The sequence below is a fragment of the Mastigoproctus giganteus genome, chromosome 10 (genome assembly GCF_048544385.1).
Source record: "Mastigoproctus giganteus isolate SK-2022 chromosome 10, ASM4854438v1, whole genome shotgun sequence".
In the NCBI taxonomy this organism is placed as follows: domain Eukaryota; kingdom Metazoa; phylum Arthropoda; class Arachnida; order Uropygi; family Thelyphonidae; genus Mastigoproctus; species Mastigoproctus giganteus.
The window spans coordinates 86,677,573-86,694,913 of NC_143584.1; the positions used below are offsets into that span (position 1 = coordinate 86,677,573).

Consider the following 17,341-nt stretch of genomic DNA (forward strand, 5'->3'; position numbering starts at 1 on the left):
ACCGAGTTAGTATTACAGTTATCACCAGAAAAAGAGATACATTTAGTTATAATGTTCTTTTTGGTTAAAATATCACATATCATATTTGCAATTGTGTGTGATTGCTCATTGGGTTGATTAATTATATCTAATAATTTACATTTAGTTCCACCGTTTTGATAGTCAAAGTACTGAATTAAAATTGGGAATACTTTCAGTGAACCATGATTGCTAGCATCTGTTGAAATGCTTATATATGGTATGTTCTTTAAATCATTCATTACAAGATCAATTGTATGTGGTCCAAAAATATTATTTATGATTGCCTCAGCCTTAGTCCTGCCACACAACATTTTTTGACAAATATGTGAATCAGGAAACATTCTTTTCATTAGCGGAATCCAACAATCCAGCGAGCGGTATGATTGGTGATGCATTACTGTATGATATGCTGCCATGCCTTCAGAAGGTCTGATGAGTTTAATATCCTTGTTAGGTACAATAAATTTTTCCAAAACATTTGATGAAACCGATGCACATCTGGTGTTACACTTATGTTTTTCAGTGTTCAGATGTTCTTTCAAATCAAATTTTCCTTTATTTGCAACAGAAATAACACTATTTTACCTTTCTTGAATGAAGGATGTCCTTGAAGCATTACATTAGTTACTATGCACTTCCTTTTTCCCATGTTTTTGCAGAAATACTGCATACCATACATTGCTTTCTTTTGAAAAATAGTAGCAACTACTTGCCAGGGCCAAAAACATAAAACGATACTTTGATATTATCGATGTTTTTGTTGCGATAGTGCGTACCGTGGCACTTTTCTGTTATAGCCACCGTAACTTCTGCACTATCTATTGGCGGCCACGTAAGCTATAACGCTCTCCATTGACGTAGATATGAGAGCACGTGTGGTCTGTGATATTTAATGAAAACCCGATGATAGTGCAGCAGTCACGGTGGATATAACAGAAAAGCACCCGTACTGTATGTATCATTTGTTTGGGTATCACTCACATTCTTATAAGTGATGCTTAAATGAATACAGAGGGTGTAAAAATTTAAAGTGAATGTAAATCTCAAGTTGTAAATAGAAAAACTAGGACAAACGAGGACAAATTTTAAAAACCCGTGAGGATGTCCGAGGACACGTCCTCGGAAACTTGGACGTATGGTCAGCCTAGGTTAGGATAACTAACAGTGCCATAATAGAGCTAATGTCAATGTGTGCCACCTAGGAATTGGGGATGACAAGGTTCACTGTGTTAAGTAAAATGTATTTACAAAGGTTAGGGAAGACAGAAGGAGTAGTGGAGTCATGCTTCTTATCAAAAGCAGCCTGAGAATGAAAAGAATTTTTGTAGAGTCAGAAGTAACACCTGCCAGCATAGAACCTGTGTGGTGTGAGTTAGCTAGAAGCAAAGGCATAACAAGAATAGGAACAATCTAGAGGCCAGAGGATTGTACGGAGTATGACAAGAGTCTCTACATGCAGAAGGAATGGGCAAGCAAGTGTGTGTGTCTTATTATGGGTGATTTCAATTTGCCCATAATTGATTGGAATAAGTGAGAGGGAAACTTACCATGGGGAACAACAAAATTTTTAAATAAACTAAACGATTATTATTTGTACGGGCATCTTAGAGGAAATACTATGGGTAAAAATATTCTAGGCCTGATCATTACTCGTAAATCAGATGACATCTTAGGACTCACAATACAGGAAACACTGGCAGGTAGTGAACAATCAGTTGTTAGTTGGAGAAAGATGCTGCAGTTTAAGGGCATAAGTTTTAATTTCAAGAAAGGGAACTACGAGAGTTAAAGAAGCTACAAGAGGCATATATCAATTGGGAAGATTGCAGAGGCAGGGTGAATACAATAGAATTATGGAATACCTTTAAAGCAGTCAACACAGAAATCATGAATGCATAAATATTAAGAAAATATAGCGAGGAGGATCTGAGTTGGATGAATATGAAGCTGGCCAGTCTAATAGAAAGATGGCAAGGAAAAGTTAAGAGTGATGAAAAGTACTGAAGTCTACAACAGCTACAAGTTAATCTGTAATAGTACCACAGAAAGTTTTAGGTTAACGAAGGCAGATTATGAAAACTTGCTGGCTAAGAGAGCAAAGAATGGATATGTGTGATGTCGGAGATTATGATGTAAAGAACAGGAGAGTTGCTAATAATCAGTGCCAAGCAGGATGACTAACAGGTTTCAAGGATGATCAGAAAAGTGGCAGTTATGTTTTAATGCAGAAAAATGCAAGGTTGGGGAATGGCAACCCCAGAATAACTTATAAACTTGGTGGGGTTGAATTAAAAACAGTAGAAGGAACGAAGGAAGGGATCTGTGAGTTACAATATGGGCAGATATGAAACTCTCTGAGCAGTATAAACAGGTGACCAGGAAACTCATTGTGTCCTGTCAATGATTTATCAAACAACAGCCTGTAGAGATAGGGAGGTCATAATCCCTATATAAGGCAATTGTAAAACCATACTTGGAATACTGTAACCAAGTATAGAGATCTCATCTAAAAAAAGACATTAAGCCTCTTGAAGATGGGCAAACTGCATGGTGATATCAGCAAAAGAGTGACCATGTGAGGAAATCAGTATTAGGGACCTTAGAGGACCTGATTAAGACCTAATTAAGACCTAATTATGGGGATAAAAATGAATGAAGTTGAAATTTTCACTGTTATGAAGGATTCCAGAACTAGGGACCATAAATTCAAAATTATGGGGATTAGGCTGGATTGCAGGAAGTTGTCCTTTAGCCAGCTAGTTGTTGATTTACTGGAATAAGTTGCCTTCATAGGTAGTTGAGGCTGAAAAATTCAAATGTCAACTGGATGGTTATCTATGTTCTATGTGAGGAGGCAAAGCACATAATTAGTCTGTTTTCTTGTCTTTTTTTTTTTTTTTTATATATATATATATATATATATATATATATATATATCTTGATTGTTATTCTTTTGTTTGTTATTCTTTTTTTCCATTTAATTTTATTAGCTGGTGAATCAAAAGCCTGTGGCTTCTTTGCACTTATATGGCTAATACTTATAGGAAATATTTATTATTATTATTAGCCATATGGTGCAAGGAAGCCCGAGGCTTATACTGCACCAGCCAAAAAAAATTCAAGTTACCCTGTGTGAGAGAGAGAGAGAGAGAGAGAGAGAGAGAGAGAGAGAGAGAGAGAGAGAGAGAGAGAGAGAGAGAGAGAAGAAAGGAATCACCAAGAAAGAAAAAGGGATGTACCAGAAGATTTCTTCCTGGAACCATTATTTTTTTAAAATCTTCATTAATAATTTCAGCCTCAATGATGCTGATTTGTCTGTTCACATTCTCATGTTTGCTGACAATAAGTTTTTCTCATCTTTTGAGTACAGAAGATGATGAACCACCTTCAGCAAACAACTGACAGATTTGTGTGAGCTAAAACCTTGGATAACATTAACCCCTCACAGAATTCCTCTTATTAATTTGCTGAAGTAAAGAGAAAAAAAAGACAATTCTGACCTAATACAACACTAATCAATATTCTATCCAGATTAGACCAAAATTAAGAATCTAGGCATAACCTTTACAATGCAGCTGCATGTTCAACAAACACATCATTAGCACAGTTTATAAAGCTGTAAGTTAGTTGGCTTTATTACATTCCTCCCAATTCTAAATATTGAATTTGCCTCACAGAGCTGGAACACTCACCAAGCAAGGCTCATTAATGAACTAGAGAAACTGCAGAAACATTTCATCTGATATCTTATTCTATATAGGAATTACTACTCTCAACTCTGTCAATCTGAGAAAATCTACATGCTACTTCTTGAAAAATTTATTTCCACATACTTGCAATGATAACAAGACAGCAACAGAATAAATCTAGATATTATCAGAAACAGCTTTGAAAATAACTATCTGTACTGCCAGCAGACTGGGGATTGGCTTCTCCATAGGCATCAGTAACCTCATAACTCGAGTCCAGTATCAGTTTTCATCCAGCCAACAATGACCCCTTCATACATTGAATTTACACTATCCAGTGTAAATCAATGCAGTCTTTTGGTACCTGGTTTCTCAGTTGGCAAGGCCAACTTATTAGATATGTTTGTGATGATATCAAAGAGACTTTCAAGTTTGACATTTCATTGCTTTTTTTAAACGTGTTCCATAAACATTTACGTGTTTACAACTAGCCCCCTACTCTATAAATGAGCTTCCCTGTTGCATAGGTTTGCATAAGTAAACAAATTAAGGGAACTTTAAAAAATGTAACCAATATAATTACTTATCACTTAGTGGTACCTGTTATATGATCACCATTGTGATTTGGTCATCCCAATTGGTTTATTAGAATTGAAATACTTGAGTTATTTGCATTTTACTTTTTGAAGTTAACCGATCCAAGAAAAATGCTAAAAAAATGTATTAACAATATTGATCAAGCAAATGAGTAAACGTTTAGTTTGAACTAATGTTACAGTGTTATACAATAATTAGTTTTCTTTAATAAATTAAATTTTGTAAAGACAGAAAACTAAGGACAGAAAGGACAGAAAAACAATGTTTTAAACAATGCAAAGTACCTGTTATTTTCTCAAACAAATTTTACTTGCTTCAACATTAGTACATACCTGATATTTTAGTTTTACTACTGTTATCCATTGATTTTTCTCTAAGTTGATGGAAAACTTAGATAATCAGGAAATTTAGATGTCTGAAATGCACTAATCCCATGCATTCCTGATAAAGATTTCACTTTATGAAATGCATGTCATTACACTCAAATGGGCATTCCATAATTATTGGAATCTTTTGTGGTTAATCAGACAGTCTCCAAAACCTTGATAACTCAGTAATGAAATATTTCCTTAATATGAGAGATACTAAATGGTATCACAATTTGACATCTCCCTCTCTTAATTCAATCCTTTGCAAAGTGCTGGAGATGTGCATTAAATGTCAACTTTCAGAATTTCTATCATTAAAAATTATCAATACAAATTCCATCACAGTTTATCCACAGGTGATGACTTAGCTTATATCACCCATCTTCACTGCAAATTCCATGGAAATGCTCAAGAAAGTGACCCCTGACAATAGATGTTTCAAAGGCATTTTAGTGGATTTGGCAATAAGGCTTTCTGATCCTCTAGTTTTCACAACTGGGTACAGTGAGAACGAGTGCGTCCCAACCTTATAATGGAAGATGGCACTCAATGTACCAACTTCTCGATTAATGATCCTTTAAATAAATAAATTTCTGTTTATTCTTGAAACAGAGGCTGGAAGAGTTTACGTATTCAATATTAATGCAATCAGAATTTTTTGAATTCACAATAACTGTGAAATTTTTGTGACAGTAAAAAAAAATACATACCTGTTCAAACTTAGAACCACTTTACTTGCAGCCATACTGCTAACCACCAGCACATGGCCTGTCCAGTGCTTTTTAATACTTGCACTATTTTTCCCCCATGTTTGCTAATGGCCTTCTGGTGACCAAAAATACAACCTGTAGTTTTGGTGATGGTAGATTACAATCCACCTCTACTCTAACAGACTTTGCTCTACACAAACAATCACAATTAGCCAAATAACCACAACCAGCTCCTTAAATGCATATCTTGAAGCATTCTCCAGAGGAGGGGGGGGGGGGAGATTACTTATGACTGAAGAGTCATTCTTCATTCTAAAATCCTAATCCTGTATTATTTAACATGAAAAGAGATAATGCTTTTCCCATCTTTAACAAGTCAGATTTATCAATAAGAACAGATTTTTACTTGGATTTCTCTAACTTCTCAACCTCACTTCCAAAAATCTGGTTATCTTTCACTCCCAGCATTACATTCCTGAATAGTTTATAATGGTTGTACATACTGTGGACCCTTATCACTATTCCCATGTCTCAGAAAGTATACCCAAAAGCACTCAAACTTATTCATTATACCCAAAATCAGAGCAATCTCCTCTTTCTTCCAAACCTGTCAAAACAAGTTCATCTATTCACAATTGATATGCAAACTCACTGAAAATTTACTATTCTTCATTTATTCTCTCTATTTCACATGTGGTTATGTGAATAAACTTATTCTCTTCATGCCATTACTCATTTAATGAATTACTCATTTTGAAAAATTTTCATTCCTGTGATCACGACATACGGTCGAAAAGCATGTCAGCTTCAGGAAGGAAAATCGTTTTGCATTTTTTTCATTAAATTAATTTTTTACTTAATTTTTAATTGTGTTCATTTGATTTTTAATTATTGTTAATTATTTCTTACTATAATGTAAGATTTTCGATTTTTTAAATTGTTTTTGTTTTAATTTCTGGAGAGTATCATACAGAAGTGTTCGACGTATCATATTGAGGTAAACTTCTCTTCTTTTACAAATATTGATATCAATGTAGAACGTATTGAGCATTATAGCTCTGGTTCATACTATCGGGTCCACAGTATGTACAATTATGAAGAGAATAAGGAAATTCCTACAGAAATTTGAGTCCAATATAAATAATGTTTTTCCTCACTTAAAAAAAAAAAAAAAAAAAATTCATATTTTAGTACTGTTGGTTCAATAAACTTTCATGCATGGAAGAAAGAACTTTCATCAGTCCATTGTAGTTTCAATGTTTTATCTCTTAATTCATAAAAGAATATTACTAAATAGTAAAACTTACTAATGCATATACTTCAAGGGTAACATAGAAATCATTCTGTAGATTCTGAAATATTATGTGATTCGTAAAGCAGAATGCCCCAGCTGTAATGCCATCTTGTGTAGACAACATCTCAGTAGATATTACTTGAGCTCTGTGGCGAATTAAGCATAAGAAATAGTGAACTGTCTCACCTGAAACAAAATGCACAACATTAATTGAATAGAAATCTATCACATTCATATCAGAATCTGAAGAAGGATTATAATATTTCCCAATGAATACTGATTTTACATAATTTAGTGCATACCTATCAAAACCTATGAGAACTATTGAGGTCATAAAAAATAGGTGTAAAATGCCATGAACCATAATTTAAAAAAAAAAAAAAAACTCCATAGTCTACTAATAATGATGTGCAATGTAGAGTGGCAGAACAACAACTGGGACAAGACCAAATGAGAGTGATGCTCTTTGCAGATGACCTCTGCATATGAAGAAAGAGCAGGGAACAAGTGCAATGGCAAGTTGATGTGTGGACTAGTATGGCTAAAGAATTTGGACTGGTTTTCAGTCAGGAGAAGAGTGAAGTAATGATTCTAGAGAGGAGTGGTGAGCCCGACAAATACATTACAACGGAAGGGTAAGAGCTAAATATAGTTAATAACTTCAAGTATCTAGGAAGCACCATCACAAATACTGGAGAGACAGATGAAGAAATAAATAGAAGGATACAAGTGGGTGGGAATTTCTATAGGCAGACAAGAGATCTGATATGGAATAGGAATATACCACTGAAGTGTAAGAAGGCTATAAACCAGACCTATTGCATACTAATTGTGACATATGCATCTGAAACTTGGACTATGAGGAAAAATGATGAAAGCAAAATGTAGAGGGCAGAAATGAGGTTTGTGAGGTGCATACCCATAAAAACAATATGATACAACAAAACCAGGAATGATGTGATTAGGAAGAGAATTCAGGTAAAAAAAGCTCCAGAATAGGATTGAAAGGTTTGGACATGTCAAGAGGCTGAACAAGGGGCATTTGCCAAGGAGAAAACTGGAGTGAGATCAACAACAGAGAGAAGTACACGGAGAAGACATGGACTTCTTACGTCGACCCATGGAACAGTGACAGATGTTGATGATGAGTCTATTAATACTATGGGGAAAATAAACTTCATTATTAATTGACAACTTCTGAGTTTATCAAAAAAACTTGGAGTAAGTGTGTAAGAACCAACACTATTTCTAAAGTTTACAACCACAAAATCTTTACTTAAGGTACTCCTTAATGATGACAGTAAATTCAGCCTCAGCAGCGATTCTGGACGTCAGCTAATCTGGTGAGAGGTTGGCACATGGTATCACCCTGCAAACATCACTGAAAGGGATCGATATGGTGATAGAGATGTTCTCGTCTGGGGAGGCATTATCTTGGATGGATGTACACAACTCCAGAAATTGGAAGGCGGTACTGTAACCGATGCACGCCACTGTACTGAGGTAATCCTTCCCCATGTGCATCTGTTCCAAGGTGCCATTTCCTCATTTTGGAAAGTGAGGACATTGTTCATATGGATTGGCCTGCCTGTTTTTTCCCCAGCTCTAAATCCCATCGAACACATACAGGATGCTCTGGGTCTCCTGCTGTCTAGACTTAGCTGACAGGAGCATTTCCAAAACTTCACCATAACAAGATCTGAACTCAGTTTTTGTTTTACTAACCTGACAGAATATTCTCTCACACTGAGCTATGGGAATTATTAAAATGCCAAGCATGATTTGGGATAATACTGTACTATTTCAAGCTTTCTAGTTCCCAAGCCAAGTCTACTGTACATTAATTCTTTCTTCATTCATAATAGCATCTAGTACGCTCCCACCAAAACTGTCAAAACTGAAGCTGCAAAATGTCTACTGCATCTATTTCTTTAACGCTGAGAAGTAATGGAAACTTGTCTACAAAAAATTTTAAATTTGAACTGATGTACTTTTTTTTTCTTTTTTTTTTTTGGTAGTTGTTGGCGCATCGGCTTCTGTGGCCACAGTGCACCTCCCAAGGTTTTTGCAATACTTTGATCCAAGCCCGAGGCAGGATTCGAACCCGTGACCTTTGGGTTGCCAGGCAGGCACTTTACCCACCTCGCTAGCCCGGTCGGCAAAAACTGAACTGATGTACTGCCAACTGAAGAAATTTGTGCTACCTTGGCATTAATAAAGAACATTTTTCAATGGCAACTCATGCACCATGTGGCAATAAAGTACTCCCTCACTAACATGGAGAAGATCTATTCTTTAAGAAAAGAACAGAACCTTCCTCTCTTGTTTTAGACTCTCCACAACCTTGGTAGTAGAAAAGTCTATGACTAAGTCAGAATCATTCGTCTTATTTAGTCTGCTATGGTAATCAATTTTCAAAACAGAAGTGGAAAGTTTGAAACCGCTGTAAAAATAAATTTGCACTTAAAATTCATCAACATATCTAGAAGTAATAAACTCAGTATTTGGATGTGAGGTAGATATGTTGGATTGAAGAGCTATGTTTGGATTTTCAAACACTGCCACAACATTTAAAGGAAACAAGCAAATTGCTTTATTCAAGCTTGAAGAGAGAAATAAAGATACTTTCTGCACAAGTGAGGATAACATGCCGCCTAGAACTATCAGCTTGCTTGGCCAGTTTACAATTGCATTCAGCAGAAGTTCTTTTTCTTGAGTTCATCAATTTGTCTTCTTTCAAAATTTTTGGATCATAAACCAAATTTAAGCACGAGTTAGAGCCAAGCACTAATGACTACTTGTACTTTTCAATCTTATAGCTCTAAAAAGTGCCAAATTTGACTTTTCTCGCCACTTCTAAAGTTTACAACCACAAAATCTTTACTTAAGGTACTCCTTAATGATGAGAGTAAATTCAGTCTCAGCAGCGATTCTGGACGTCAGCTAATCTGGTGAGAGGTTGGCACATGGTATCACCCTGTTATTTAAACAGAATTGTCGAAAGTTCCCACAATTCTATAAATTAACTCCAGGGGCTCACATCTGGTGAGTATGGGCTTGGCGCGTCCAGGGTCCTGAGCTGTATATCATCTTTCTTGGTGATCTCTCTCTCTCTCTCTCTCTCTCTCAGGGTAACTCAGAAATTTTTTTTTGGCTTGTGCAGCATAAGCCTCAGGCTTCCTTGCACCATACAGCTAATAATAATAATAAAGTCTAGTTACACATTTAACCAGGGACAGCCAAAGTGTATAGACATGCTTCAAAATCTACCTTTTACTTCAGTGGTATGCATCAGTTCAAATTGTTTAATCTTTCTTTCCTTCTAGCGCTTTACAGATAGTAGTAAATTTCCATGAAGTATTCAACCTCTTTCACAGGATGGCATGCAGTACCCTTTTCAGCATACAAATTAATAAGATGACAAGGGCAGCCCATTACCACCAAGTGCCCAATCTCCACTTTTAAAATGTTTACTACTCCAGTTTTTTGGCCTATAACAGGCACATTATCAACATTAAGTCCCACACAGTTTTTTTGGGCATAATCCCACATGCTTTCAGGTTGTTCGGATGTTGAATTAGAGTTGCCTTTTAACACTAACACTGAGAGCAAGCTGCTTTCAATTTAAGGATTTCTTTCATTACAAAAGGTTACCACAATGGGATGTACCTTGGAATCTCTTTGATTACTTCCATCTGTAGAATCAAAAAGACTCATTTTTCAGGGCCATCACTACCTATTTCTTTCCACATCTGTGAAAGTTCACCAACAATGCTCACTGTTATTGTTCTTTCACAACTGCATAATTTTACGGTTTTGCTATCAGGAAACACATTTCTGTAAAATGTATCTAGATGGCACAACTCTCAGAGGAAGCATCTATTTTTGCATTTCTTTCTATGCACTCATGCTATGCTGTCATTATGCTCATTTGTTTGCTCCGATCTAATAACATTGGTGTTTCTTGCTTGAAATTTAAAAATCACATCTACATACAATATACATGGTAAATGTGTTGCCTTTAAGATTTTATTATACATGGCACCTTGAGGGCAGCACAGTGGATATAATTATCATCCTTTCCACACTGGGCCAGCGTTCGAATCCCATCAATGTGTGATTAATTTTTATGGACTGTTTTCACGATGTGGCTGAGTTAGTCAGTCGCAGGACAGTGTTGGATGGGGTCCTCATTCAGCAAGCAGCTAAATCAACATAGAAGAAGGGCCATTTACAAGCATAATATACTGATATATCATAGCATTAGTTTCTTTGGTGCTTAACATGCACATACACCATACAGGGAAAATCTTGTATATATTTAGCATCTTACTGAAAGACATTAATTAGCTTTGCATTACAGGAGTGCTATGAAATTACTGCATATAACAAAAAGAAAAACAAACAAAAAAAAAAGCTGTTATCATAACTTTTATCAGAGCTATTATAAAAAAAAAAAAAAAAAATTATTATTATATTTTTTTAATCTAATTTTAATGGAGGGTTATATCTTTTGAAGAGAAAAAGATGGAGACAAAACTGAGATTTTGGAAAAATATAAAAACTCTATCACTAATTATATTATGATGAAATGGAGAAGGATCAAACTGAGTTAAAAAAAAAAAAAAAAAATTCTCTGTAGTAAATCTGGAGAGTTGGCAGCTATGCAATACAATCACGGCTGCCCAACACCATTTTGATATCAGCATTTCAACATCTAATGTTGAAATGAGTACATACATTTGAGTCAACTATGGTTCAAGCATACATGATTAAATATAATTAATGATTATATTCCTATCAAAATGGTCATAAAACCCCTCTGACCTATGCAGTCATCCACAGTATAGGCAGAACTTCACTGGTATGTGGACATGCATATGGCTCAATTCAACTACAGTGTTCACTGCATTTTTGTTTTCTCTGTTGCACATTCTAACAAGGGTTATAATGTGCCTGCCATACCTTATTTATTTGAGGTAATGCATCTTTTGAATTCAGTAACAATTGGTTACTGACATACATGACAGCATCATCAATTGATAAGGTTTGAACTAACTGCTTATTCAGCTTGATTAATTACATATATTCACACCTGTTAGCTCTTATAAAATTCCATACTAACTATCTATCTATCTTGATGTTCTATGTGAACCAAATGTGTTTCCAATGGAACATATTACTGAGAAATAATCATAGCAAGGAAGATTGCTTAATATAAACATTAGAATAAATTTATGGCGAACATATCGATAACTCAATTGCAGAAGTAATACCTGTATACAAACTGATGTAAATGTGAGACCCAGTGTTTAAAAATTCAGGTGATGGTCATCCAAGAGGGTTTCAATCATGTTATCTGTACTGTATGTAGAACCTCACTAAAAAGGATGAGCATTCATATCACCCAGAAAAAAGTAAGAAATTTGAAGTATATTGCAAGATCATTTGGTTCTGCTGTAGAAAGGGAAACATTTGGTGGAATTAACTAGTAAAATCTGGTTAATTCAAAAAGTAAACAACTCCTGGTTAAACTCCTTTCTCAGTTTAAATTTGCTACTGTCTTCGCCTAGTCCAATAGGTCTAGTCTATTAAGTAGGTAGCATTCTCATATATTTTCTCCAAAATCATAATGTATGGGATATCTATACCCTGTCTTTCCAGTGACCGAAACATTGCCTTATGGTGTATAGAATCAAATGCCTTTCCATAATCAACAATGCCAGGCATAATGGTGTTTTATATTCATTTGCTTTCTCCATTAGCTATGATATTGCGTGAAGGTGATCCATAATTGAGAATCCTGTTCTAAAGCCAGCTTGCTCTTTCAGTTGATTCTCATCAAATATTCTTTCTAATCTGTTAGTAATGACCCTTGTGAACAACTTGTAGATGTGGGACGACAAGCGAATTGGTCTATAATTTCCAGTTTCTGATTTATCTCCTTTCTTATGGAGCAAAATTATGATGGCATTATTCCACAACTTAGGCATCATGACTTTCCTAATGTATTTTGTGAAGTCTTGCCAGTTTCTGTGTCATGTCTCTTCCTCCCAATTTTAACAACTCTACAGTAACCTCATCTTCACCCGGGTCTTTCTGATTTTTAATTTTCTTCAATGCATGCTCTACCTCATCAGGGAGATTAGGTATGTCGTATATGTTGCTAATTCGTGATCCATATTCTCCACTGCTGGCCTCATTCCTTTGCTCCTTGTATAAATCTTTATAGTAGTCTTGTACTATTTGAATCATGCCTTCTCTGCTATTTATAAGTTCACCATCACTATTCTTCAGTTTCAGTATCATTTGTCTTTCTGTATTACTGCTCATGGCTGATGATTTAAGCCCTTTGTTTTCCTTTAATGCTTGTTCTACTTTTTCTTGTGTTAAATCTTCTTATGTCCTCTCTGAGTCTCTTTCTAATGGCTTTGCATAACTCAGTATACTCAATTTTGTCCTTGTCAGTGTTTATCTTGCTCTTCATTTGTCGTCTTCAGCTCATCATGACAAGTGTTTCTTGACTAATTTTTTTCTTCTTTGGATTTCTTTTTACCTATTTCTCGGGTTTTATCACTTTCAGAAAGTTGTATTCCTCATCAATATTTTGGTCCTGAATGGTCTGCAGAAGCTCAACTTGTTCTTACGTAACTGAATGTACTACTTTTTCTCCTCTTCTGTTATCTCAAAGAACTTCATGTTATTTACTCAAGTCAGTTTTTTCTTTTCTTACATCTATATCAAATGTGCATCTTACCATTCTGTGATCACTTCCAAAATTTACCTTATTTGTTTAGCACCTGGGGAAAATTTGCTCAGCCAAAAGACTGCCAGGATTTCAAAATAATTTAATATACTTACCTAAAGCATTTAGGGCATATAAGCCTCAAGCTTTGGAGGAGTCTAGCCTATGTATAAATATAGTGCAAGCGCATCAGAAATACACAGCTATATCTGAATAAATCAGAATATTAGTAAAACGGCATCATTTTAAGTTATATCTCATATTGTGAATACCTTCACAATGAGTTGCCATGATATTGCAATACTTCGAATAAGTAACTCTTCACCTAAGGAGAAGACTAATGTTACTTATTCTCAGATGGATACCACCACCCAGACGGCACCGTTCAGGGCTATTTGGCCCTTCTTCGGTGGGGGGGGGGTAGGTACCCGAGTGATGCAATGATGGCAAAACAGTTATGAAATATAACTTCACAATATTATTGCTGCTGTGGATAAAGGGGTGGCTGAGGGGGAGAAAACAGAGAGTGGTAATCAATGGACACTGCTCGTCGTGGACTAATGTTATTAGTGGAGTCCCTCAGGGCTCAGTGTTGGGTCCATTATTGTTTTCTGTATTTATAAATGATATTGATGATGGTATATCAAGCTTAATGTCGAAGTTTGCAGACGATAAAAGGTAGGCAGGTTGTCAAGGACACTACTGACACTATGCTGCTGCAACAGGATCTGGAAAGGTTGAGCAGATGGGCTGAGAGGTGGCAAATTAAGTTTAACATTGACAAATGTAAAGTACTACACATGGGAAACAGCAACCCCAGAGCAACGTATCAACTCTGTGGTACTACACTGACAGTGGTAGAGAATGAAAGGGACCTGGGGGTGGTTGTGCAGGCAGATATGAAGTTCTCTGAGCAGTGCAGACGGGCTGCAAGAGTAGCTCATGGTGTATTGTCAATGATATATAGGAATTTTTCTAGCAGGGATAAGGAGGTGATTATTCCATTGCATAAGGCAATGGTCAAGCCACACCTAGAGTACTGTATACAGATCTGGAGGCCTCATTTCAAGAAGGATGTAGAGCTGCTAGAACGAGTACAGAGAAGGGCAACAAGATTAGTGAATGGAACAAAGGGGTGTTCTTACGAAGAAAGACTTAAGTTTTGCAAATTACAGTGTCTGGAGACTAGGCACCAGCGAGGTGATCTGATAGAGGTGTATAAAGCCTTGAATGGTTTGAGCATGCTCAATGCTGATGGGATTCTTCCTCTCGCTCAGAATAATCACCTGAGAGGGCATTAATTCAAATTGAGGAAAGACAGATGTAGGATAGACGTGCGGAAATTTGCCTTTAGCCAGTGGGTGGTTGGTTGGTGGAACAGACTTCCATCCCTTGTCGTGGAAGTTGATAGCCTAAATAAGTTTAAGGCTCAGCTGGACAGGTATTTTGAACAAACAGAGGGGTGAAGTGGAAGTGGTTTTTTTTTTTTTTTTTTTTGGCTGATGCTGCATAAGCTTGCTTTCTTGCATCAAATGCCTCTACTAATGCTAATGCTAATATGAGAGTTGCCTGATGGTGTATCATGTATTTAGACTCTAAAGCATTTAGCTTATACCCTAAACGCTTTAGAGAAGGGCCAAATAGCCCTGAAACTGTGCCGTCTGGGTGGTGGTGGTATCCATCTGAGAATAAGTAATATTAGTCTTCTCCTTAGTTGAAGCGTTACTTATTCGAAGTAGTGCAATATCATGGCAACTCGATGTGAAGATATTCACAATATGAGATATAACTTAAAATGATGCCGTTTTACTAATATTCTGATTTATTCAGATATAGCTATGTATTTCTGATGCGCTTGCACTATATTTATATATAGTCTATACTTACCTATTAACACAGGTGGTACCTAAAATTGGTCAAGAGGCTAATTCAGAAATCCAGGCAACAGTGGCAAACCTAGGGTTCCCATATACCAACTAACATGTGGGTGTTAACATGTACATGTTGGAGAATCTTATAGGAAATTTCACACTAAATTATCATCCAAGTTTCTTGCACCCACTGACTAATTGGTTAAAATAAATTTATTAAAATAAATGATATATACATAAGATAAAACAGAGATAAAATAAGATAAAAGTGTTAAAATATAATATAATAAAAGCATTAAAATACATAGAAGCTTTCGAGATAAAGTACCTCTTCATCATTTAGTCAGTGAATGGAGTATTTCAGGCTCACAAATTTGTTACGCAGTCTAACCCTCCTCGTATCAATGAATTTATCTCTACCGCCTACATTCCTATTATCCGGGCATATCAGAATGTCTTGTTAGGATTTTGCATCTCCATCATATACGATGTGTAGGCGTGTGTGGGGGGGAAGGGGTGTTATGTAGGTGAGTCTGGTAGAAGATTGAAAGACTGGGTTTCTGAGCATGAGGTAGCTCTGCGAACCGCTAATTTTGAATGCTCTGCAGTCATCGAGCATTATTGGGTTGAGCAGCACAATCTTGATCCCTGATGGGATATTGAAATCATCGACTATTCATATGATTACCGCCAGTGCTCATGGCTTGAAGCACTGCGCATAGCTACCAATAATAGTACTATGAATCGCACAAGGGGAGTGCACTTACACCCTATTATAGAATGTATTGCATTGCAGTGTGATGAGTGCTGGCGGTCATCGTGTGTAAGTAATTCTGTTCTACTGACATGAGACTCGTGATACCTGATCATGCCCAGCTGACTTTTGCTATTGTAACCATCAATATGTACTGAAGTACACCATTCACCAACTAACTGATGAAGAGGTACTTCGTCTCGAAAGCTTTATGTATTTTAACGCTTTTATCATATTATATTTTAACACTTTTATCTTATTGTATTTTAATGCTTTTATCTTATTTTATCTTATGTATATATCATTTATTTATTTTAATAAATTTATTTTAACCAGTTAGTTGGTCGTCGCAAGAAACTTGGAACCCAATGCACAAGGCCTGTTTTCTAATTCACACTAGATTGTTTTTTAAATAATTTCTTACTTAAAAAAATTTAGATTTTGGGTGGGGAGTCACACACAAAGGACATTCAGTGTGGGAGAGTTGAGAAGTCTGATCCAGCCATGCATGCATGCATTAGGAAAGACAGAATGGGACTCTAGACTAGTATCCTTCTACTTATGTTGATGCTAGTGGTTTTTTTTTTTTTTTTTTTTTTTTTGCCAGTATGGCTTCCTTGCACTATATCATGAATACTATTACTCATCTTATACACTGAAATGTATTACACTAGGATGTTCTAGGAGTCTTTACAAGGACTGCTTTAGAGAATGAGCCATCAAGAAGAAAGGAAGGATAGCATAACCTTAATACCTCTATTCAAAAAGAAGATGTTTTTAAAATAAGAAAGCAAGAACAATTGTCCAGAATCCACTAACAACAAAAGAAGCATTAAGTCTTCAAGTCACTTAAATATCATTGACAATGCTAGCAGCCTACAGAGATGAGCCTTTATCTTTCCCTCTCATATGAGAGAATGGGTAGAACCTATGATGCTGCAAGAGGACACTTAAGGATAGTTATATCATCAGCCACTTTCAATCCACTCAGGATGAAGGCCTCTACAGCAACTTTCCAGTTCCTTCTGTTTTGTGCAATGGCCATCCATTTACTACTCACAAACTCATGAATTTCACCTATCCATCTCTGCTGTTGTCTTCCAGGTTTTCTTCTAGCTCTTTTTGGGTACCATTCTGTTATTTTCTTAGTCCATCTGTCATCATGTCTTCGAGTTGTGTCCTGCCCAAGACCATTTTAGTTCTTTAGTTTTGATAAGAATGTCCTTTATGAGTTTGCTGCCTAATCCATGTGTTTCCGGTCTTATCTAACAGTCTGATTCCCTACATAATTC

General features: G+C 36.0%; 1 protein-coding gene across 2 annotated transcripts in view; it reads right to left on the minus strand.

The window, feature by feature from the left end:
* LOC150079136 (uncharacterized) overlaps window positions 1–17,341 on the minus strand; it is a 381,717-nt gene that overhangs the window by 133,779 nt on the left and 230,597 nt on the right. For both annotated transcript variants that reach the window (XM_090382718.1, XM_090382717.1), the window contains exon 13: window positions 6,693–6,865. In XM_090382718.1, the coding sequence (XP_090238844.1) occupies window positions 6,693–6,865 (173 nt within the window). The remainder of the gene's footprint in view (window positions 1–6,692; window positions 6,866–17,341) is intronic.